Source organism: Mustela erminea, chromosome 11 (assembly GCF_009829155.1).
Source record: "Mustela erminea isolate mMusErm1 chromosome 11, mMusErm1.Pri, whole genome shotgun sequence".
NCBI classification, from domain to species: Eukaryota; Metazoa; Chordata; class Mammalia; order Carnivora; family Mustelidae; genus Mustela; species Mustela erminea.
In genome coordinates, this window is record NC_045624.1 from 33,520,913 (window position 1) to 33,547,590 (window position 26,678).

At 35.2% G+C, this 26,678-nt stretch overlaps 1 protein-coding gene across 5 annotated transcripts in view; it reads left to right on the forward strand.

The window, feature by feature from the left end:
• TFEC (transcription factor EC) overlaps positions 1-26,678 on the forward strand; it is a 175,205-nt gene that overhangs the window by 109,731 nt on the left and 38,796 nt on the right. Inside the window, exons 1-2 of one of the 5 annotated variants that reach the window (XM_032304338.1) lie at positions 4,127-4,296; positions 9,188-9,267. The exons of 3 other annotated variants lie outside the window; for them this stretch is intronic. In XM_032304338.1, coding sequence (XP_032160229.1) covers positions 9,241-9,267 — 27 coding nt within the window. In that variant the 5' untranslated portion in view covers positions 4,127-4,296; positions 9,188-9,240. Of the gene's footprint in view, positions 1-4,126; positions 4,297-9,187; positions 9,268-26,678 lie in introns of those variants that run through there. One more of the 5 variants, XM_032304339.1, reaches the window with a different exon arrangement.

Sequence of the window (26,678 nt, forward strand, 5' to 3'; positions counted from 1 at the left end):
TCAAATTGGAAGTCTTCTGTGAAGTAGTGATTGTTTTTAACGAAGCTACTTGTCGGTAAGAAAAGAGTTATATTTATGAGCGTAAATATCCTCAGTATTGCAGGTGTATAGTTAGAAAATCAATTTCTATTAAAAAGGTTTTTACCTTTTATCTTCAAGACTTCTATAAAAGCAATCTGAATTAACAACAGATGTGTTGTTTTTCCTTTTTGAAAGGCTAATATGCTCCCTTCTATTCTGCTTTTTACCGATCTGTAGAGCTACTCTCTTGAGTCCCTTTCCAAAAGTATTAACTGCCATTTGGCAAGCAGTGATTTTTTTCCCATGATCTGTTAATATTTTTAATGCTAACATTATTTAACTTAAGCATTATATACTATTGATTACCTTAATACCCCCAAGTATGTTTGACTTTAGAAACCCACCATCCTCCACTTTCATCATATTTCTTATTTCAATATCCTATTTTCCTACAAAAATCAGACAAAAGAAAACAATCCTTTCATTCCTTATATTATTTTTGTTTGTTATTTTAAATCTTACCCCATTAAATTACTGTTTTTCTGTCTTTTAACTATTTTTAACCATGGGTGATTTATCTTTCAAATTCTATTAGATTTTAATCTCCTTGAGGGTGAGAACCATGTTTCTCTTTGTATCCTAGTGCCCGATAAATGGTAAGCATCCAATAGAAACTTATTAACAAATGAATAAATGAGGAAATGTGGGTTTAGTTTTGATGGGAAGGTTAATGTAAAGAACATGAAAGCTTAGTATTTAATACAGACTGTCTAGTGTGTGATAGCACTAGCTCTAAATAACTTGGAGCAGAGACTATTGGTGTTCTATCTATACTTCCTCATACCTCTTACTGTTTCAGTGAATGACAGCTTGTCTCCCAACAGCCTGCAATGGCAGTTTTGTCAGAGGGCTGCCCTCATTGTGACAGAATCCACTTTGCTTGCGTGTAAGTTGGGCAGGATGTGTCTAGGAACTGATTTTCCTGGGAGGCAGCCTGAAAACAGTGATTGATAGATTTTGAGGGCTTAATTATTCTATATTCTTTACTCCCTGCCTAGGTTAAGTCAGAGATATGTAGTTTACATAATTTTCAGTGTCATAAAACTAAGTTAGAATCACTACTAATAAAAGAAGAAAGAGTTATAATCCAATCCAGCAATAAACACATTTTCAGGTAAGAAAACAAAAAAAGAAAATAAACATTTATAATGTAGTGGTGACAATTAACCACCTAGTATATGTTTTCTAGCTACAGACAAAAAAACCCAGTTTCCCAGTTTTTGCTTGGTCAAATTATAAAAGAATGCTTCTTTTCTTAGAGAGATTTTAATATTTATGTAATCAAATATGTTGGAGAGTCCTTTGTTGATATATTACTCTGTAAGTTATAAAATAATCACTCACTTTTCTAAGTGATGTTTTGAAATTTTTGTGTTTAAATATTAAGGTTTTAAAATTAGATTTTTGGTGTAATAGAGGTATGAGTCTCTCTCTATTTCTCTTCCCTTTTTTTTCTCAACAAATTGTCACTTATCCTTAGAGTATTTGTTGTGGAATGTATCAATTTCCTACTAATGTAACATACAACCTTCAATATATACTAAATTTCTAGAAATGCAGAAGATTTGAGTTTTCTATTATATACTAGAAGTAAACTGTTTTAGTTAGTGTAGTTTTATAATGTGTTCAGTATCTTGTTTTTCAAGTACTTTCTCCCTATTTTTTAGTTTAAAAATATTTTGCCCGTTTTTCATTTATTATCCTTAGTAAATAATAAAAATATCCATAGAAAGTAACTAGAATTTTGAAGGATATTATATAGAATTTATAAATATATTTGGTATTAAAATATATTGACATAACATCATAGAAAAATGTGTAAAGTTCCATCTGTTCACACATACACACAAGTTCACTTTCTTTCACTGTCTTTCAAAAGAATACCATAAACAGAAGGTCAGATATGATCTATACTTGAAAAAAGGAGATCTTGCAGCAAGACATTCTAAGCAGAAGGATAGGAGGATGTTTCTAATAAAGCTTGAAGTCCAGACTCAGACTGGGTTGTGAAGACTTTTGTAAGCTATTTTAGTGAATTTGGATTCCAAGTTCAAGCAATAGGAAGTTTCTGAGGGTTGTAAGTAAGGAAAAGAAAATGATGGAATCTGTGACTTAGAAAGATAACCCTTTAATCACATGGTTCGTTCCTGTGGCAACCAGCCCCCACCTGAAGCTATTTAGGGGCCCACCGAGTTACCTCATTAACATAAAGGCCTGTGAAAGGGACTTATGAATTTGAAAAGATGCTTGGCTCACTGTTATCAGTAGCCAGGGGTGGACACCAAACATGGATTTTTTTTTTTTTAAAGGATTTTATTTATTCATTTAGTTAGTTAGAGAGAGAATGAGCGCTGGGGCGGGGGAAGCAAGAGGGAAAGGGACAGGCAGGCTCTCTGCTCTGAGCGCAGCTGCGGAGCTCTAGGAGGGGCTCCGTGCTTGATTGCTCCACCCTGAGATCGTGATCTAAGCCGTAATCAAGAGTTGGAAGCTTAACCACTGAGGAACCCAGGCGTCCCATGTGTTCTTCATAATACAGTATCGCACAAGTAGTATGCTATCCCTAAATGTTTTGATGTATAACCTAATTTTTTACATTAACATTATATTTTAATCCAAAAATGTACATGTTTATTACATAAAGTATAGAAACTATAGGTAAAAATATATATATTTTTAATGTAACTCCTCTGTTGGACCTCTTAAAGAGATAAACAGTTTCTTCAGGCGTATATAGTCATGTGTGCATTTACAACTTTTCAAAACCAAAATGTATGCTCATATAGTAATACAGCTTCAAACCTTACCCTCTGAATCACAAAAATGTATTTTAAACTGTGATTCAATCTGAACTAGTTTCTCATATGAATTAAAGCCCTAAGTGTTTCTCTTTCTTAACAATGTCTCTTATCCATCTTATTTTTTTATTTATAATATGAATCTAAGTGAGTTTTGTTCTAAATTAAATACTTACTCCTTCCATTGCCTCAGAAATTTAAATGTATGATAACATCATTGGAAAATGATGACTCCAAACTTTGCTACTGACAACAAGAGAACTTTTTCCTAATAATTTTACGGTTCTTCAAGCAAGATATAAAGTGCTGAGATATTTTCACATAACTTCCACTCCTTGAAAAACATAAATGTCAATTTAATTGCATGAACTTTCAAAGCAGAAAGACAAGAGAAATCTGAATGTAACCTTTGCATTAAACTTCAGTAATTAGTGGGAATGCTTTACTTCATATATTGTTTTAAAATATAGATTTAGATAAAGTAAGCAAATGGTATGAGTTTATAGAATAAGTGTAGATTTTCTCAGTACAAATTATAGTGTGGGAACAAAGTTGCATCTTTAGATTTCTAAGTTCATGCAGATAACTAATACATAAAAAGAAACCTTTTGAAAATTTCATTTGTAAAGGCAGTAAGTAACCAGTGCTCATCTTCCTTAAAAATACAGATCACGCTGGAATATGAAAAAAAAATTACTAGAAATCTTATAAGCTAGATTATATATCTTCCACCAACATAGGAAAATAAAATATTCTTGGACAAGATGAAAATTAACCTGGAGTCACTTTGTGTGCAAAATCATATTTAAGGTAAATGTGATTATATGAAATATGGGAAATTTGATAGCCTTAAGCAAAAACTCAAAATCTATTAGTGCTCTAAACAAAACTGCAATTCTTAAAACCTGAAAATTAGGACAGGGCAGTTTGTTGAAGAACTGTTAACTGTGAAACTTAACATGTTGCAATAGATGTGGGATCTTAGTGCATTTTGATAACAGCCATGTGCTGCTCGTGTATATGCTAGGAAGAAATGTTAATTACGGGGCAATAATGGGCTCATGGAGAGTTTTTACTGTGACCACACTACTGTAGAGTAGTTTTTTTGGAGTGCTGTTTCTCAAATTGGTAGCATATTTCAGATAAAGAAAGGAAGTCCCCCCTACTTGAAACTGCTGTGTCATTTCTTCTTCCTTAACTGAAATTCCAACCAAGTTTCAGGAAATGCCCTAATGAGCCACTTCTCTTTTCTCTTTCCTCAACTAAGTGGATTCCAAACAGCCCTAACTCTTCATTATTCATGATCAGATCATTTACTCTGGTTGTCTCTTTTGGCATGCTGCTTATGTTAAGGGAAGAGGGATGATAATTTGGTGCTGTTTGTAGAGGTGATAACACTGATAGAATCCAATCACTGCTGGCAGGTAACTAAACTGGCAGGTTAATTTTCTGTACTTTAAAACAAACTGTGAAGACAAGTCTAGTCAATACTTATTTTACTTTGATATGTGTGCCTTGTTTATACTTATGGTTTCATCTTGTGTGATCATTAGGTATCATGAGCTGTGATTTGCTATAATCTAGGTAACATATATCTGAAACTTTATTAATGTCTTATTTTTAATCAAGATTAGAAATCACTGTTTTAATTCATGATAACCAAAGCAATTTCTTCTTCCAGTTTAATATTCTTATATACTTACTAAGTTGTACTGATTTAACATTTTATTGCATCTTATATGTTATTTTATGAGTAAATGTTAATTTCTGTTTACATTTTAGCAATATATATTTTATTGGCTTTTGACAGTAAGAAAATATGAGTTCTGTTCATAGCTGAATTAACACCACATAGTACTTTAGTGTATGTTATTTTTCCAGGATTAAAACTTATTCTGGTTTTTTAAATGAAGATTTGGATCTGAAAAGTTTGTATAGGAGATGTCAAATATTTCAAAGCAACAACTTTTTGTAGTAAAGTTTTCAATTGTTATAATTAGTAGAGTTGTGGTAGGGACCTGAAGATCAAGTATCTGTTTACACACATATGTATACATTTATTTCTTACATATTTGTTCTTGTGAATTATAATCCTATATTTTCAATATTGCCCTAAAGTTCTCATTGAAAATAGACATTTTGAGAAAAAAAATAAACCTGAAGTAATCTTTAATTCATCCCAAGTAGCTTAATTAGTAACTTATTTACAGGAAACTTCATTTAACATTGACACTAAAATAACCTCTTCCTATTCAGAGACTGTGTCAACAAAGCAAAGTGAAACAGAATGGGGATTTCTTATCAAAATTATTCAGACCATTCTGCTTTACTTCTCTTCTAGATGAATCTAAGTGTAGCTTTATATTTTCAAGTTATCTTTGAATGAATACTAAATCTTTCACTTTTTTGGTGGAAACTACCTTGAAGAGGCCAAATTTGTGATCTCCATTTTGAGAATACAAGATCTTTTTTCGCTATTAAAACAAATGGAATATATGTAATTTCCATGTTGTTTATTTTTATGGTTTTGATTATTAATATTATTTTTTAAATTTTCAGTTTCATTACAAAGCAGTAGAACAGTTAAATGCATGAGTATATTTTGTTGAACTGAAACTTGGAGCTCATGTCAAAAATGAAACGAGCTGAAAAACGTTTCTTAAGCGTCAGCTGAATTTTAATGACTATGGCACAGGGTTTGTAATAAGTTCTAAACAACCAAAATAATTATAGACATTAAAACATGATGTAAATATCTAGCATAAGTGAATTTTTCACAAACTATAGTAATTAACACAGTGGAAGTAGAAAACAATTTTGAAAACAGTGGTTTGAATAGTCAAAAAGAAGAAATAGGAAAGGAAAAACTGAAAGAAATGTAATATTCTTACACAATCATTTCAAATAAACTAATGAAATACGATTCAAAGGGGATAATGATAGATATTGGTATAATAATAATCATAATTATACATGTGGAAATGCAATCATTCAACTCTTTGGAAATCGAAGTACAAATCAAATTATCTGAAGTCAGTTAGACATGCCAGATTCTTACAGAGATAAATGTAACTCTTTTAGTAAGAAATACTGGATTAAGCACCAGAGAGATACCAGATCTAAAGAGGTGAAGTTTACTAATAGCAGACTGCAAATTTTATGCTATTTGGTAAACGAAACAAATGTAAAATGTAGCATATAGTTCCTGCTCAGGTTTTACTGATTGTGTTTACTAAGATCAGTAGGAAGAGTCTGTGAAGCATAGAGCTGAAGATGTGTGAGGAAAGCATGAAGAACCACAAGTGTCTTCAAAAACACAAGCTATGAGGGGAGAGCTTAACAACAGTCTTATAGAAAAAATGAGTAGCAAGAAACTACTGTATACTACTTATTTTATAGAGGTGTGGATTACCAGCCCATTAAGGAGTCTGTGGGCTGGGGTGCAGGTGTTTGGAGACATATCGAAGATTTTGCAGACATCACTTTGCCTGTGAGAGCTTAGTGAATACATAATTCTATGATTCTATTAAAGTGTATTCTTCATTGGAGCATGGGAAGTCTGGCCGCTTACTCATCAGCAAAAAAAAAAAAAAAAGAAGAAGAATGGTATGAAAATGTATTACAGGTAGTTTAAGTTAAATGTCAGAAAAATTGGGGGAATCTGTATTATTGAAAAGTGAAATAGTAAGGTAGGTTGTAGAATTTCCTTAGGTAACCAGTTTAAAGAACAGATTGGTCAAGGAGAGAAAGCCCTTGTTGCTGATGTTGTAATTGCTCTCAAGACACAATGGAAGGTTGGACCTAATGATCTAAAAGATGCATTAGGTTGCTGTTTTTCTTTTTCTCTCTTCAGGTTTGAAGACTAAGTGAGATTTCATAAAATAAGACTAAAAAAAAAAAAAAGGCAAGAAGGAAATAGATCTAGGAAGTAGAGATTGAGTTTTAATAAGGATTCTTATGTTCCCTGATGTTCATTCCCAGGAGTTACCATGGAAGAGTATCTACAAATAATTTCTTACCTTTTCTGAAAGACTTCTCCTTTACCTACATATTAGCACACAATGTGATTCATTTTCTGGGTTTTTCTACTGGGTCAGAAAATCCTACTATCCCTCCCTTTTATTCCTTTTTTTTTATTTCTTATTTTATGAACATGTTTCCAATACAGAAGTTCATATGCACATGAACAAATTAAGTTCTGAAAGATATTCAGCTTGCTGAGATGTATTTCCATCCAAATAAGAATTTGAGCTAGGGGTCGCTCTCTCTCTTCAATCAAATATTTTGTTCTGTCCTTTTAACTTCCCTTTGCCAAAAACTCATTCCATCCACCATCTTTCCCTACTCCCACCAAAATCTAGACCAGTACCTACTACTTTGAAAATCTGTCTACAGACAGGCAATGATCTCAGCTGGTGTCTGCAAGGAGTATCTCAGCAGCTAAGATGTTTATAATCTCTACTCCCTTTGATCTTGTACAGACTCAAAAGGATCTGAACCTATTGAACAACCCGAGGTCTGCAATAGAAATTTTGTCAGCAGCATTTTTTTACCATCAGACTTTAAGTTCTGGTAAACTTTTAGGCTTCCTCTTAATTACTCTTGGGCCAAAAGGGCATTAATCCTTTGGTCATACTTGCAAATGTTTCTCTCCATTTAGACAATTTGCTTTCTCGTTTCTATAGCTTATGTTTATCCTTCACATATGCAAGGCTCTTTTCACATGATGGATGATTTGCTCTTTCCACAGAATTAGATCTACACTTCAAGACTTTTTCCCACAAGTATATTCAACCTTCTTTACTTTCTCTCTGCTCTCAAATTATAAAACATCTATTGTTATTTTTATTGCAAACAACCATTTTTTTTCCTTATTAGACTTTTGACATGTTGTGGTCATGTATGGTTATAGTGTTTGGAAAACTCTGAGAATATCCACTCTTAGAGTGTATCCACTCTTACAGTAGGAACAAACCAATGGGTGAGTCTGCTCAGTGAGATAACTGATGACACTGTCTTCTGGAGAAGGTAGAAAATGTATAATTTTGTCTTCAGTGATAACTTAGTTAATATCTATGGCTAAGTTGAAGGTATATAAGCAGAGGATTGTACCAGGTGCAACACTAGTTTTTAAGGATGCTAAAGATGCCTAAGATAGGGTACCTGCCAATGAGTATTTGAGGCATTTCAACAATTAATCACACTGACAAAGTTTTAAAAGTATATATCAATTCCCTATGAGTCTGGGGGTTTGGGAAGGGTTCAAAGAACCCTTGAAAAATAATTAGCTATTCTTTAGGCAGGCAAAGGATAGGAGAAAGGCATCAGACAAAAAGACTAGCATGTGCAGAGTTGTGAAAAGCATGGCACATCCAGGGGTCTTTGATTAGAGCTTGCGATCATTGTGGGGAATAACATAAAGTAGGGCTGGAGAGTTAAGATGGGGGCAGACCATAACTATGCTTTTAAGGGTTTTAGGATTTTAACAAGAGGAGTAGCTTGATCTGATTGTGTTTTAGCTGGATATCTCTGGCCATTTGGAACACACTTTGGGGGGATGAAAGACTAGAGCCATTAGTTTTAGATTTTGTTTATATAGTGCCCCTGTATCTGCTTTAAGAGAAAAAGGACAAGTATGTGCCTCTGCATAATACTTTGCAAAGTGGTTGCACCTCTGGCAAGAACAGAAGGCAAGTGCTTTGCTAAAAATATGACAGAACCTACTTCATAAGAAAATCAAAGGTGGTTGGCTGTGTCATTTTCCACTATAGAAATAACCACTGAAATTGAACATGGATTAGCTCCCAAACCAGTGGGCCAGGCAAATATTTGCAAGTGACTCAGAGATTTCTTTGTGGTTGCCTGGTTTAGTGTTGGTAGATCACACTGAAATGGGAAGTTAGAGTTCAGCATTCGCTTCTAACTTGCCATGTGACTTTGAATAAGTGTGTGTGTGGAGGGGGTGGGTTTTCTGAGTATTCTAAGTTGAATTAATATCTGATGTGGAGAGTGAAGGGCTAGGGCTGGGACTGAATGTGAAGGACAAGGGGTCTGGTGGTAGTAAAGTTTAGGTCTCCTGTGCCTGAAGAGTAGCTCTGGATTCACTCCTGGGATTTCAAACTTAGATTGGATGTGGGAACTCTAAGATTGGAAATCTAGGTCGGAGCCAAAGGGAGGACCTCTCTTCTTCTCCCTATGGGATCTTTGATCTCACATTTCTGACAGATATTAAGAGCATAAAGCATAACCATGGACTACTATCTTGTATTTCTGGCCCCTTTCCCCCCCTCAATATCCTTTCTTAAATACAGGCTCAGAGGACTCAAACTTAGGACAGAGCTCTCAGAGCAAAATGAACTAGAGCATGAAGCAACTCTGGATAATTTGGGAGGTAACTTTTAATTTGTCTTTCTTCATAGGTCATTTCTGTTTTTCCATATTTTCTGGGGAGGTAGTGCCAATTCACTCACATTTGTGTTTGTTTCAACATGAAATACTGGTTGTACTAAGTAGTATCTAAATTCATTTATATTCAACCTTACTGAGGACACCCAGTGAAATGTATGACAAAACTTCTGATCATTTGCTTATGATGTATTTCTTTCAAGACAAAAACAAACAACAACAACAAAATAGTAAGCAAAGATATTCCAGAATATGCTAGAAGGAAAGAATTTATAAAATAAATGCATAAGCTAAAATAGTAAGTTCTCTACTTTGGGATAAAAAGGAAACAATGACTGTTAACTACTCCTACTTGAGTAGCAGTCATCTTAGAAGAGTTTTCATGAATATCAAAAGCAGCTATATACCTGGACTCTTCTCTTCTCCAGTTGATAAAAGTTAACACTGATCAGGCTCTCATCCGGTGCAAAAGGCTTTGCATGTATCACCTCATTTGAACCTGAAAATACCCTTGAGGCAAGTGCTCTTATCTCCATTGTTCAGAAGCAAAAAAATGAGATTTTTTAGAAGATAGGTAACTTTGCCAAGGTAATCAATGAGTAAGTGATGGGGCAGCGACTTGGTTCTAGATCTGCTAGGTGCTTAGACACAAGCAAATTATATAATCTTTTTTTTTTTGTCACTTTTAGATTTAAACTTTCTTTGTTGTTCTATTTCATTCATTTTGAACAAAATCCCACCTTTATTGCAGAGAAGGGGAAACAGTTCAAGGGAGAAAGGTTGGGGGAAATCAGAAACCATGCTATGCTAAAAATGGTTTCCAGGCTTACACATGGATAACGAGGTCTTTGACGGTATTAGATTTGCAAAAATAGCAGTTGCAGAGGTAACAAGGGACCAGAATAGATGGCTCTATTTCATAAAAGAAAGGGGCAAAGTGAAAAGACTCATTAATGTTGAAGCAGTAGATGGATAACCAGTGACAAATATCAAGTAGATTTCCTTCAGTTTGGTCAGAGAAAGGTCATTGATTATTTTTGGTTAAACTGGTTCACAGAGGCCAGGTCTCCACTAAAAAAGGGAATTAATTGCTTCCATTTCCCACTAATTGCCTCAACATTTCCCTTTGCTTTGTCATTGGAGATTTGGTCAGAGAGGCAAAAAGTCAAAAGTCAGAGTGTGATGGAATCTACATAAAAAGGGAATCTGAGGAGACCAAATTATGGCATTTGGTGTAATAATTATAATGATATTTAGCATTTTTCCCTGGGAGTGCTGTGGATTTTTAGAGACCTTTTCAATCTTTAATCAGACCGTAGGGCACATTTAAGAGAGTTCACTGTTTTTATTTCCATCTAGAGGATAAGGCATCACAGAGAGATGAACTGACCTCGGGCAAGTCTCCTGAGATATTAATCCTGTATGTTGGATTGCACCCTCCTATGTTGAGTTTTAGCTAGAAGCCTGGGCTCTTCCCAGAAGTATCATTCATTCATGCTCCTTCAGAGTCTAAAGACTTTTGTGCACATTATCATCTGAGATTACTCCTTCTATCAATGACAGAAAAATCACCCAAGAAAACAGCATGAAATGGTCTTGATGTCACAACTGTTGCTCAGTTTTCAGCTTATTAATTGACATTCCAGCCATTTTCAATTAATAAGACATTTTATTTTGTGTTTGATAACTCAACCAGTCTTTGAAATGCTGCCCAGCTCTAAGTTCTCTGGAATATATGAATTTTGTATTCCAGACATTTTGTTTTATTGTTCTGAAACCCAAAGCGGCAGTATAGAAAAGGGAAAGAACATGAGCTCTGGATAAGTCAGTGTTTACTTGCACTACCTCCAGAGGCCCAATAGACAAATGTTTCTCTTTAGGAAGTCCCAAATATTCAGTATCAACTACTTTTCTTTGCTGGAAGAACCAGAAATATGTTGGTCGTAATTAGATAGTTGTTACACTATAGGTCACTTATGACCTATTTGAATGAGCATAGGTTTTAAAGATGGTTAAGTTTCAAAACCAGCTCTGTAATAACCAGTTGTTTGATCCCAGACAGGTCATGTAATTTGATTGAGACTCAGTTTCTTTATGTGGAAACCTGAAATACCTCATTAGGTTTCAAGGTTATAAATGAGAAAGTGGTGTTGAAGCACCTTGCTTAATGCCAGCATAGAATGAGGACCTAGAGACCTTAGCCATATGCTTATTGTTGCTAGAAATTATAAAGATATTAAATAATATAACTATTAATTGGGACAAGGTTTAAAAAGCTTAAGATGCTGGTATAAAAGAAGTCCAGTATTCTATAGAAATAATTTATTTGAATAAGATGCTCTCATAGTTTTGGTGAACTTGAGCTGGACCTTGTTCCTCTGGTTGGATGCCTCTCCATGGCAAGTCTTCCTTACTCTATCCTATTGAAAGTGTTTTCTTCCTATTGCCATTTGGTAATCATAACTATTATGGGAATTGAGTAATATTATTGTGACCATTTTAAGATAAGGGTATTTACATACTGGGAAGAAATTGAGTGGCCCAAAGGCACACAGCTTGTCAGTGAGGAGTCCAGGTTTGAAGCCAGGTAGGCTGATTCCAAAACCTGTAATTCCAACTGCTTCTCTAACAGTGCTTTTGAAACATCAGACTGTAATTTTAAGTTGTCATCCGTGCAAGCTGAGAAATTAAATTGCCTTCACCTCCACTTTAAAATTAATTAAGGAGATTCTTAAAACTTATCCTTCTTTTGACAAGAATGGCTAGTCACACTAAAATGGAAAACCAGTCAACAGTGACATCTATGTGACTAACCCTACATTGGTTTCTTTCTAAGTGTTTTAATTTATTTTGTTTCCAAAAGTAAAACTAACCCAGTCTTTGTCAGGACACAGGTCTCAGTCCTCTAACCAAAAAATATTAGGAGCTGGGCATATGGGTCCTTCCTGCTTCCATGGTGCTTTTCTCTTGGCTGCCTTTCCCCTGTCCCCTTCTGTAGCTCTCTGGCAGGCCCAATGAGCCTTTTCTCCCCAGCACTGAAGCTGAGGACCAACTCTGAAGAGAACCCTAATTGTCTAACTAGTTGCTCACAACATTTTTGTCTTGTTTCTCTTAAACAGTGTAACCTAATAAAATTCCTTTAAAATATATAAACAAGGCCTACCTACTACTAACACAGGAAGGGCTAAAACTATGTATACATGGGAAACCTGGTTTGACTGTTTTGATTACTTGACTGCTCAAGTCAGTCAAAAAGTAATCACCAGTGAAGCAAACCATTCTGACAGATTTTTGGCCCACTGTGACTGCTTATTTGACTGGCTTGCCTGTCAGGTTGAAGTGGTCAGATTGACTGGAGACAGTCTGAGAGATTTAACTCTGGAGGACGTGGGTGTCTGTATACCAGAATCACTTTAAATAACTTTATTTGAAATCTGTACCTATTTTCCTGGGACCAGCGGGAGAAATTTGAAAGTGACACATTGCAGCATTTGACTTTCTGGAGTGAGATGTCTTGTCGCTTGCTAGAGTTAGCAATATATTTATAGGCTACAAAACAATCACATTTTTCCCTATGCACATATAGAGTTCAATAGGATTGAAACTCTACCCTAACTTGGCCAAGTCTTAATAAGGCATCATACTCTGTAACTCTTCTGAAGGGTTGATGATAGATATGTGACAGCAAATGACTTCTCAGATATCAGGATACCAGTTCAGTCATTAGTGACTTGTGGTAAGGGCCAAGTTGACCTTGCCACTAATAGTAGTTCTTCTAAGAAGAAGAATGTATAAGAGAAATAAAAAAATCAAAATAAAATACTAAACAAAACCCTTGGTCAGATGCAAGAGAATCTGGTTGACATTATTACTTGAGCTGCTTTCTGAAAGCAAGCCACCTTATATATCTACACTTGTGTTCCTTTTCGAAATTTACTTTGAAATGAGCTCCGAGGTTTGGACAAGACAACACGATAAGGATGGGAAGAATAATTTATTCTCACCTGACAATATTGGATTTTTAGGGGAAGAACACATTGAGGTTTTTATCTGCTGTAAGCACATTTTTATATGGTCTGGTTTATGTTGGTTGAATATCCTAATATGTTTACATTGAGAATTTGAAATATCCTGTTCTTGTTTGAAACACTTATTCATGTGCTGCTCTTTAACCTTCCTAAAATTCTAGCTTTACTCACGGACATGGAAATGTTTAGTAAATGTCTGGAACTTTGATGCTAACTCATGTACTTCTATTAAATGTATTTAATAATAAGATTAGGTAGAAGTTAGGGCTACAGTGTTAGTAAAGACTTTAAAGTTATGACACTTTCCTAAAATAACTTGCTTACTAGTCATATTTTCCCTTGCTTTAGAGTCACTTGATGTATCATTCTGGTTTTGGTTTTTCTTTTTTTGAATTTTGTGATTAATTGAGGGAAAGGAAGCTTACTTTAGTTTTGTTTTCAAAGTTTATACTTTTTAGTCATTTTATGATTAAATGTTTTTAGCAAAAAAGCCCTTTGATCTGAGTAAAAGAGAGAACAAAATCAAATCTCACACTTTAAAGAATGCTATAGAGAGGCCATTGGGATGTATATTTAAATATTACATGTGCTCTACATTATAGAATCATTATTAATTATGTTTCAATGATCATCTTGATGCTTCAGGGTTTTTACACATTTGGATTATTTCCTTAGGTTATACAAGTGTATTGCACAAATTTACTTCCTTAGTAGTAAGTGACCTGGGTACTTGTTGCATTGTTCCCTCCTCAGCACTAAGTATTAAGAATTAGAATATATTTTGTTAAGTTTAAAGGCAAAAAAATATGTTTTAATAATTACTTCTGACGAGGAACAGAGACTCGTTAGTGAGACCAGCGAGGATTTGAACTTTCGCTTTGCTTCAAAGTTCCTTAATGTAGCCTCTAGCTTCACTTTCGCCTCTAGAGAGAATTAGGCTGCTCACCTCAGTGGCTTTCTATGAGGATTGCCTGACACAAGGTAATCCAAGCTCTGCGCTTGACACAAAGCAACACTTACTTACTCACTATACTTATTACCAATTTATGCCATTATTGTCATTATGATTATTAGTGTAATTTTTAACTTTGAAGAGAGTACGGTGTGAGCATATGTGGATTAATTTTTTAACTGTGTCACTTCTATAACTTGGTTAACCTCTCTGAGCCTTAGTTCATCAATAACATGCATAAAGTAAGGGATTAGAATCATAAGGGACCAAATATGAGATCACAAAAGGGATCAGTGGATAAAAAAGTGCTCTATTAATAGTAAAATAACGTATAAAATAGAGTATACTGTGTCTTATTCATTCTATTTATTATTGTCTTTGGATTCCAGGCAGTTGTCTGCTTACCCTATAAGCTTGTAGCTGCATACTTAAAAATTCAGTTTCAGTGACAGAGAAGACTCACATAAACTGTGACAATGATGGTGTTATTAAATGGTGGAAACAGAAACCAAATTATCTGTGTAATATACGACTGTTTTTTATTTAGTCTCATGGAAATATCATATTCAAAGTTAACAAATGTCCACCATTTTGTCATCATAAGATATTCTACAAGCAGTAAATGAGAAAATTAAGACCATGTTTGATGCTACAATTTTTGGAGATAATTTCCCATTGAGAAGAGGAAGCATGGTTGATAGTACACTTCACCAATAAATCTTTTATGGTAGAATTTTTGCCATGACCAAGCAAGTGATCCGTGTTAAGAAGCTGGGACATTTATGGGGATGTTGGCTGGTTTCCTTAAGCAGAGAGGTAGTGAGAACTGATAGGAAAAATGAAAATGTAAAAGTTGACAGGGACAGATTCTGTGGAGGACCTTCTTCAGGGGATTTCAGAGGATGATCCAATGTCCTAAACTGGGGCCTCAGCCTTCCAGCTTTCTTGCTCTCTTACTCTTCATACTTTCTCTTTGGTCTGATTGAGTCTTAATATACAACTATCCCCTCTTCTCACCTTTGGGCCTTTGTTTCCTCCCTGTCCAGTCTTTACTTACTTCTGTCAGTTCTCACTGGTAGAGGTGCTTTTTGCCCCATTGTCCTGATACAACTGACCATCCTCGACCAGCGGAGCCTCTCAGCTGCACCTTAATCCTTAATTTGATCACACCTTCAAAATCCCTTTGTAATGTAAGGTTACATATCCACAGGTTCTGGTGATTAGAACTTGGACTTCTTTGATGAGGGAAGCATTGTTTTACTTACCACAGAATAATTGAAAATAATTGATAAAAGCTTAAAAGACTAAAACAGTATATTTACTAATTTTGTATATATATATATATTTAATTTCAATGAAAAGGTTTTATTTTAATGCTTTGTCTGCTCAAATTAGAATGGAAATACAATTCTGGATCTTCATCTCTGAAGTTACAGTAAATATTTTCCACATATTTCAAAGCTACAATATTAACTAGCATTTTGAGTTTTTTGTTATTTCTCAAAAGCAATTGACACGCACAAAAAAAAATCTTACAAAGAAGTTTTTTGTTATTTCACCTCTTGTCAACTTTTTATATGTATTTGCTTATATCATAAATTTATTCCTCAGAGCAAGAAGATTAAAGAAATCAAATAGGATAGTCATGATACTTATTTAGAGCAAGCCAAGGTGAAAATAGTATTTTCTGCCCCCCTCACCTCCTCCTTCCCCATCCACCTGTTCTCTATCAAGAAAAGGTGTTAGATGTTTTTAGGAAAGAAACATTTATGTAACAGTAAAGATAATATAAGGAAACTTCCTGGGGAAGAGGGCTAGGACTCTTCAGAACAGTGTACATTAAACACCCAGATCTAAAGAAAAGTGGAACAAAACATCTTTAATAAAAAAAAAAAAAAGAAATACTCATCTAAAGTTAGTATTTCCTGATGGTAGATTTCAACTATAGCATTGTCCCATACTGTGTAGAGAAGCCAGATCTTACATCATGTGAGAGTTACAAGACAAAGTGAAACACAAAAATAAAATCCTGAGTGAACCAAATCAAACTTAACTAATCATGGGGAAGCAACTGCAAAGGTTTTTCCACCAGAGTCAGCTGGTGGATACTTGTCTATGGATATAGGACACATCTTTTTCTAATAATGGAGGCTGGAGTTAATTTTTATTATCCTTGCAAGCTGGTAATAAATACCTTGTAGTTGAAAGAATACCCTACTTGCAATCAAAAGATGTAAAGTAGAGTTCACTGTTTCGTCTGAGTGATTGTGCGCAAGTCCGATAGCCCATCTGAGCTTCTGTTTCTTCATCAATGGAGTGAAGACAGAAGTTCTTCCTCAGACCATTGGAATGTTGGATTCCACGTGTGACAGTGGCTACCCTAATACGGTATTCTTGAACTTTCATTTAGTCCATGAGGTCCTATGATCAGTCTTCTTGATAAATTAATGTTTCATGGCCAGGTACTTTCTGTAACTATAAAAAATTTGCGACAGAAGTATGTTTCTTTGATTCAAAAGGAACATTATTCTTCAGTGACAATGGGAAGGTGAAACTGTGTGCAACAATCTGTAACTGAAGGTCTTTCCTACATGAAGGCATGATGGCTGGAGGACTTTGATTAAAGTAGATAAAGTAATAACAGATGCATCTGAAACACAGAGAGCCAGACATCATCCTATTTACTAGTTAAGTAAAATAAAGACAATATAGATTTTGCCCTTTTTTTCCTGGAAATACTAGTAATAACTATAAAAATTGAGTGATAGAAATGTACTTATGAAACAAAGCCATTTTCTGCAGTTTGTCAATCAAAATGAGTAATTTCAAAGTCTCATTTTCAATTAGATTATTTTAATATTTAACTACCTAAAATGCCCCAATCGTATTCTTTAGAAAATGGTTAGACTAGAATACCACAGTTCTAATGATGACATTTTATTATCATAAAAATGACTTCATTAATTGATGATCATATATCAACTCATAAAGTAGATAAAGGACATAAAAAGTTTTCAAGCCTGAGATAGTATAAAACCATTTAAATTGTTTAGAATTTTTTTCAGGAATAAACCTCTGTGATCGTTTTATTCTCACAAAAAGATGTATGAATTTGTTATAAATTCAACTACCTTAAGAGACCTGTGAGTTTGTTTTACAACAAGGTCTGTATAAGTTGACAATATATGGATATTATCCCAAATCTAACCATTGAGATATATTAAAAATGTAAAAATATAATGCATTTGTAACAGAATGATGCAAACGATGCAAGTATTATAGGGAGGTTTGGATTTTGTCCTAGGAGTTCCTATTGATGGTTTTGAATCTATTTTAGAACATGTAAAATTAAAAATAAATTCACTCGTGACTTTCTAAGATATTTGAAACAAGACCTCTTAAAGAAGTCAGTCTTGTTTCTCCTTTATTCTCTGAATCCTTGAAAGAACATTTACAACTTCATAATGAAAATGATTTAAGGTCACTATACTGAGGATGAAAAAAAGTACGTTTAACCACTACATGAGAGCTTTGTTTTAAGTTGAAAGTAACTGTGAAGTATAAAGTATCATCTAAACACAACTGTTGGTTTCTGAAGCAAAGAGGACTTATAAAAGTTCTCTTAATAAATATTAATGTTTAAGCTTTAATGCAGTTAAACTTTTAAAAAAATATAAGACATTTTACTGAATCTAGCTTAAGCAACTAACTTTTATATTTCTACATTTACAGAAAAAAATTTAATTATATGAGAAACTTCTGAAAGCTTTGGGGAAGAGTATTATCTCATTTAAACGCAGCTTAAAAGCACTACATATGAATATGTTTAATATCAAAATATAATCTTACACCTGAACCTTTACTTCTTTTTTTTTTTTTAAGATTTTATTTATTTATTTGACAGACATAGGTCACAAGTAGGCAGAGAGGCAGGCAGAGAGAGAGGGGGAAGCAGGCTCCCTGCTGAGCAGAGAGCCTGATGTAGGGCTCCATCCCAGGACCCTGAGATCATGACCTGAGCTGAAGGCAGAGGCTATAACCCATTGAGCCACCTAGGCGCTCCCCCCTCATTCTTTCTTTTTAAAGGAAAAACACATCTTTTATTCATTCACTTGGTCTGTTGAATCAAAAAGGACATTTCCTCATGTCATTAGTTCCCCAAGAGATAACGTATTCTTCAATATGAATTTTGATTTTTGAAACATTATCATTTCAGAAAATAAAATGAAGTTAAATATTGTGCTGAAGTTTTTAAAAATAACTGTGGAGGCCCATTCAAGTTTTTTATTTATGATAGTGTATAATTAAATAATATTATTTATTTAAAACCTATAGCAAAATCCCTTCTGCAGGCTGTTTACTCAATAAACAAAAAGAGTACAAAATCTATTATCCAAAAACTTAGGGCTAGATGTGTTTTAGAATTCTCAGTATTTCAGATACAGTACATATAGAGAGTCCTAAAATGGCATACCATACTCAAACACATTAATGTATCTGCAGAAATGCCGACTAGTATCTATTTTAAGTGAGACAAAGAAAGATTTTAAATAGCCTTACTTTATTTCAGACCTGATTTTGCCACAAAATGGGTTTGCACCAGACTGAAATCAAAAACAAAAATGAACTTCTGATTTTCAGAGATTTTTGGATTCTGGAATTACAGTTAAAAGATTGAGGACTGATAAGGACTGATAAGGAGAGTTGCAATGCACTTGGATTAGGAAAATAAGTCTGTATATCAAAGAGTTGAATATATCACTTTGGAAATAGGAAAAACAAATAATGATTTTATTAAGGAGGATTTACTCCACTGTGTAACATATACAAACTTCAAGTGAACTCTTGCAAAGTGTGTAAAAAAAAAAAAAAAAAACAGAATCTTGGGAAAACTAGAGTTTAGAATCAGAATTGATTACCTGGTGTGTAATTAGAGCGTGGGAGTCCACCATGTTCATTTCGAGGCCCTCTCATCTTCTAATTCTGTACATCTCCCCCCAACTCATCTCATTAGTTACTATCTAAGTGTAAATGTCAAACTGGCTTCATCCACAGTGCATACTTCTGAGTTCCAGACCACTGTATCTGGCTGCCTACTTCATACCTTCAAAACACCGCAAACTCAATGTGTTCAAAATCAAAATTATGATTCTCTGTCCCTCCCAAAACCCCAGTCTTCTCTGTGAAGAGCATCACTATCCATTCTCTCACTTAAGCCAGAAACTCAGGTGATTTCTTAATCCATTTCTAAACATCTCTGAAATCCAGCTACTTGTTTCCATGTGATCCCTCACCCCTATCCCATGACCCTAGTTCAAGGAACCCATTTGGCTTGCCCGGACTCTCCTTTTACCCTGCTAGAACTCATTTAACTGAACTACTAGGGTCCCCTTCCCTGTGATAAAGAAAGTAAGACACCTTTGTACACCTAAAAGCATTGCAAGGATTGACCCAACTGGCCTCCTCAGTATCATACCACACCATAATCTCTCTGCTTCCTCACGCTTCACTCCTCTCAAGCATTTTTCTCATCTTCCCTCCTCCCATCTAGGTCTTTGCACATGGTGTTCCACCTTCCTGGAATACATTGTCTATACTCTTGCTCTAATTACTTCCTTTTCATCTTCCAGATCCAGCTCTACCATCCCTTCCTCGGGTAAATCATCCCTAACTTTTGTCTAGATAATTTCTGTCCACAGGCTCTTAGTCTTGTGTATCTCTCCTTCCTATTCTAACAGCACTTGAGAATTTACAGTGGTTCATGTGATCATTTGACTAAAATCAGTCTCTTCTGCCTGTCCATAAGCTGCATAAGGAGAGGGACTATGTTTCACCTTCCTCACCACTGTTACCCACATAAATGGCTACTGGATAGAGGCACACATGTTCATTTGAATGACTTGTTTCTCTTTTATGTCTGTCTGCCTGCTTTTGAGATACCTTTTACTTTAAAAATTTTATCACATTGTGTTACAATTATATGTTTAGTTATATGTATCTCTTAATACACTGTGAACCTTTGAAGACTGGGCTATGTCTGTTTTGTTCATAATTATATCCCCAGAACTTATCATAGTAGCATAAAATCTGATGTGCAATAGGCACTCAAAAAAATATTTGTAGAATCAATGAATGCTCAACCTGTGAGTACAGGGTCAAATGTATTTTAAAGTATTATGGCTCAAGTTATCTCCATGTTTCATATTAACTTATTTTGGTCATTGATGATATTGCCAGTTGACCTTAGTGTGCACATGGCCTGTTGTGTTCTTTTAAAGCCAACATGAGGTGGTCAGTCTCTGATGTCATTTGTATTTGATGTTTACAGCTCAAAAATTCCGAATACACAGGCCCTTAAGAAACAGAGCAGAATAGGGGCGCCTGGGTGGCTCAGTGGGTTAAAGCCTCTGCCTTCAGCTCAGGTCATGATCCCAGGGTCCTGGGATCGAGCCCTGCAGGGTCCTGGGATCGAGCCCTGCAGGGTCCTGGGATCGAGCCCCGCATTGGGCTCTCTGCTCAGCAGGGAGCCTGCTTCCTTCTCTCTCTCTGCCTGACTCTCTGCCTACTTGTGATCTCTGTCTGTCAAATAAATAAATAAAATCTTAAAAAAAAAAAAAAGAAAGAGAGCAGAATAAATAAACTACAATTATTGCTTATATTTGTTCTAATTCTCTTAAAGGTATAATATGGTGATTTTCCTGAGGTGCTAACATAAACAAAACAAATCAGCACAAGCATAGATAGAATTAGACTGAGTTTTAAGGGAAGCTTAGACTTTAAAGTGTAAATATGAGTGCTTATGGAGTGCAACCATTTTTACTGCTAGAACACTACTGAATTACCAAGAAAAAAAAAAAAAAACCTCTGCTTAATAATATTCATGCCTCTTTAAACTCTCATAAGTGTGGGTCTCTCCTCAAAGACATACCATTGGAATTACCCAAATTCAAATGATTGGGACTGACGGGATATGTTACAATCACATTTTACATTATTATCCATTAAATAGCTTTGGATTATATAACACTCATCTGAAATATGCTGACAGTTATTCAGAAATCTAACTAAAACTTTTGATGAACCAGGCCCTACTTTGTTCAGTAGTTATATCTCAATCAGACAAGCTCGACTGTATAATTTTAGGTTTAGTCAAGATGAGATTTATGGGTATATCATATCCAAAGACTGCTGCAAAGAAAGTAAGATTTGAAGAAATGAGTTATTAATCTTTACCATATAACATTAACAAATGTCGTGTGGCTTTTATAAGTAGCTACCTAGAGGTAGTAGATTCATGAGCCCCCCAAAATAGATTTCTTCTTATATACCTCTGATGCTAGAAACATAATGAATAGTCACCTATTATTCACTTGTGAAATCCAAGCTTTTACTTCATTTATTAAATTCAAGTTTAGTACAAAATTAACAAAATTAAATAAGGACTGTCATGCCGAAGTGAATGGGATTTTCTGTCTTGCTTTTCAACAGGGGTCTGTGAGTGTGTACATACATGTAAATATGTGTGTGTGTGTGTGTGTGTGTGGTGAGAGTGTACATGTTTTTCTTTACTATCATGAGGTACCATATTTACTATAAATCTATTTCTTGCTGAATATATTTGTTTCTCCTCTTGCAAATAGACTCAACATACTTATTAGGTAGTGCCCGCGTTTGCTTGATTGATTAGCTTGGCTAGTCAAATTAATGGTGATAAAAAGTCTTGTTATTGAGATAATTGCTTGTGTGATGTTTGCCGTCACTTTTTAGTTTGGAGTTTCAAAAGGCCGGTACCCAGAAGGTGTTTTATCTCCTCCCAGGTCCTGTGCCCTCAGTTTAGATAAGTGGTCTCCAGGTGGATAGTGACATGTGGGTCATAGACCTGCTTTCTAGAGAGGAATGACTTTCCCTTGGGACTAGCTTTAACAAAGAGCAAACTCTCATTAAATGTTAAACTCTCAGTAAATGTTGAAAGAATTAGCTGAGGGCTTTCATCATCATCTTATGGTTTCTCTATAAAAAGATAACATTTTAAAAGAAGCTTATATATATATGTGGGAATCATGTTTATAAGTTTTTATATGATGTACAGCAGTATTAAGGAGATATGATACAAGCAGACAATCTTACAGGTACAGAATCACAGGGTTTGTTGGAGTCCTTCAAAGATTTTTTTGGTGCAACTACCTACTTGCTTCTAAAATTTCTTTGTACATTATACTCTCTCTGTTGTTATCCACTGGATGGGATATGAAACCCATACAAGAACTAGGTCAAAAGACTACAGTATAGAACACTGAAAAGTAAATTGGAGGAATGAACTCATGTATCTAGGAGCATAATTTGAAAGCCACTCTGTGAAAATAAGAATGACTCCACGTGGGGGCATAGAGAGTCCTTCTAGCCAGCACTGCATGGCTAGCCCACATTACTCCACAGTCTTCTACCTACCAGGAGGTCTTATACCCAAATGCAAATAGGGTCACTTAATAACATTTTGTTAATCCTAGTTAATTCCTAACAAAATCTTCGCTGATGTGTAAAGTTGAACCCTCCCAAGCCTCATCTAAATTCTACGACTTCAAAAAATTTTATCAGACATCAGTTACCCTAAATCGTTTCCTCTTGTTTCACCTGCTATTGTCAAGAGAATATAGCTGACTTTTTTCTATGACATTTGGCTGCTTTCTCCTGGACCTCCCATCAATTCTCTTAGTAGTCAGGATTCCTGCATCTGTTCTAGCCCAAGAACAAATAGAAAAAGGACACACACACACACACACACACACACACACACACACACACTCACATACACTTTGCATTTGTAATGTGATCCCCCAGTCATCATGTTTCTTGCAACCAGGAGAATGCATTTTTTTGCTTCCTGACCAAATCCTTCCCTTTAGGTTATTGTATTTGCAGGAATTTGTGTGATTCTAATTTTTTAAAAATAGTTTACCTGTTAAGCACATTGTCCTGGTTCTCTTATTAGTGGATCTAAACATTTTTTATAGCTCACTAATACACTATACCTAATTTCTTGAAAGACCCCCATCCCTTTATTAGAACATGAAAATCTACATTTGAAACATTAAAAATGGACTTTTTAAGCTAATTTTTTCATTTTATTAACTCCAAGTAATGGAACTTTTTAAAACACCTTATTTTCTATCTAATGGTTAGTTTGAGACCATTGTGTTGGGGTGATGGCCTTACCAGGTGAGCCTCTGGGTTAGTCTATCTGAAGATGGAGTCTGCTGTGTAAATTGTTTGGGAGGCTGTGAGTGCTATCTCAGGGTCCAGTCAGATTTGTACAAGGTTATGTATTTGGGCTTCTCACTGGAGCTGATTCATATTATGCCTTTGATCAGAAATAAAAATAGTGTTTGTTATGGTACATTGCCTAGATGATCCCTTTCACAAGTGAGCCATTTTTCCCTCCACCTGATCCTGTTGTCCTCATCCTACTGTGGCTGAGATTCTGAAATCAACCCCCAACAAATCTCCTGCAGGCATGTCTCAGAGTATATTTCCTGGGTAACCCAACTTAAGGTGATTTTTTTTTTTAAATATAAGCATATGAAGAATTTCTTTGCCTATTTTACAAAAAACTGCTATTGGGATTTTGTTCAATATTTTAAGTCCTCCATGAAAAAATCCAGTTTATAAATTCTCAGATATTTGTAAAAATATTTGTCTTTCCTCAGAACTGGTATGATCTAATTACTTAATAAGAAATATATATTAGGTTGACCCATATAGATTAAAATATATATATATATATATATATATATATATATACATATATATATATATTTAATTCTCCTTTTTCCTTGGCTGCCAGGATGTTCATGGGTAAGTTTTTATACTTAATTGAAATTTAATCTTCAGCCTACATTTCCTGGTGTAAATATCTCTTACCACATTCACCCTTCATATTTATTTATGATGTCTTGGAAAATAAGGAGACTATAAATATATTCTTTTAAGTGAAATAAAACAGATTTCTGCATGCAGGCATTAGACTCAGCATGACCATGTCTATGTTTAGTTTCCAATGGCGGTATATCCTAGTGGTAAAGCTCAAGCATAGTACTAAGTTCTGGGGATATGATTTACTTATTTGTTTTCATAAGCAAAATTCCTTTACATTTGGATGGTCTCGATCTCTTTGACAGTCCAGTGAACCAAATCACAGTTACAGCTGCTCCGGCTTTCTAGGTGAAGACTTTGACATTCTGGTTATGGTTTACCAGCTCTTCTAGTAGATTCCCAAAGCTCTCTGGGGTCATCATAGTTATTCAAATGCTGTACTTCAATGACTCATTCATTCATTCACTGAACGCATGTAGATGCATTTTTAATCACCTGCTGGGTGCCATTCTCTGGGTTATGTTCAGGATGTATGGCAGGAAAACCGTCAGCAAGAAAAACACAGTCCTTGCCCTTGGAGATCTTGCATTTTTCTTCCCTGTCCAAACTCTGACTAGAACACCGTTCTCTGAAGGCAGGCACTGTGCTGATTTCCCTTCTGCCTTCGAAGTACCTCTCAGCACACAGACACTTGGCACTCAAAAAATATTTCTTGAATAAGTGGATAAATGAACCTATCATTTCATCTACTTCATCTCACAAAATACTGGGATCTTCAATAAGGGAAAGCCAGTAGTTTCATGGCTTTGTCTTCAGATGCCGGGCAATTTAAAAGTGTTTTAAAATGGGCTTCACAAGGGGCACCTGGGTGGGTTAGTCAGTTAAGCATCTGCCTTTGGCTCAGGTCATGATCCCAGAGTCCTGGGATCCTGCTTCTCCCTCTGTCACTCCTCCTGCCTGTGCACTGGTGCGCTCTCTCTCTCTGTCAAATAAATAAATAAATTCGTTTAAAAAAATAGGCTGTACATGGTTTAGTTGTCTCATTGTTCTGATAATCAGTTCATGATAGGAGACGATGGCGATTTTCTGGGGAGTACTTTTTTCCCATTCCATTGTACTTTCCTGCTCCACTAAGCTTTTAGTCCCTTATGCTCGCTGTACAGATGTTCTGTAGATGGGGTCCCAGACAGTCCTCACTTTTGCCCTCTAACCCATTGTAATTCTCTGTAAACAAACAAACAAAAACCCCAAAAGACAAAACGACAAAAACTCAATAATTTCGGCAGAATTAGAGTTAATCCCATTTTATGTTTTGCTTCAACTCTATAGAATGGTCTGCAGAGGATATGGTGGTCTTGTTTTGAGAAAGGAAACTCTATTCATGTGAGTTCTTTTTCACAACTAACATATGTGAATGCTTCCCAACTTTTTTTTTTAAACAAATATCTCTATTTGGCTGCAGATATAGAAGTTTGTTTTTTGTTTTTTTAAATCTACTTATTTGACAAACAAAACAAAAGAGCAGGAGAGAGCGTGAGAGAGAGCACAAGCAGGGGGAGCCAGCACAGGAGAGGGAGAGGGAGAAGCTGGCTCCCCACAGAGCAGGGAGCCTGAGGCAGGGCTTGATCCCAAGACCCTGGGATCAGGACTTGAACCAAAGACAGAAGCTTAATAGACTGAGGCACCCAGGTGCTCCTGTCTCCCAACTTCTTTTCTTCTTTCTTGTTTTCTTTGATCTTTTGCTTTTGAGATTTCCTTCCTTTTCCCCTGTTCAGGGCCATTTTCTTCCAACACCTGATTTAAAACCACTTCCTCTTATAATTCATTTTTTAAAAATCCACTGCTTTTTGTGGCATTTTTAATTCACTGTATACATCACTGAGCTTTTCCTTTGCACTCCAGTCACTTCAATTATTTACGCAGGAGCCAATAGTGCACAGTGTTTAGGTAGGCTCTGTATTCCAGCTCTGTCCCTTACTAGCAGAGTAATGAGAGGTGTGTTATTAAATCTCTCTGCCTCTGTGGCTTTATCTACATAAGGCAGTGGGGATACTAATGATACTTCCCTCCTATATCCTGGTACCTGTTGCATGTTATTATTATCATTGTTGTTTTTACTGTAGTTGATATTAATACTGCCTAACTAGATAATAGGCCTGTAGAGCCCTGGGATCACATTTACGACTTCTCTTGATGTAACACCAAATGCAATAAGTACCCTAATGAAAGCTCTCAGAGTCAATGGATGAAAAGTAAAAAATGAATTAGTTAATGAATGTTGTAAATTCTGATTCAACATACTTTTCTTAGAACAAGAGGCATTTTCCTTTCCTGGGGATACAATGCTCTTTAGTCTTCAATTACATCGTATGATTTGTAAATCTGGAGATGCTATTTATAATGTATATTTTGCAAATGTACACAGATTAGAAGGATTAACTAAAACTGTAAGATAATCTAAATAGCTACCCTAGAAAAATTATCACTGGCATTTTAATGAAATGTTATTTTACAACTTTAAAGCTCATAGCAATATAATTAGTAATA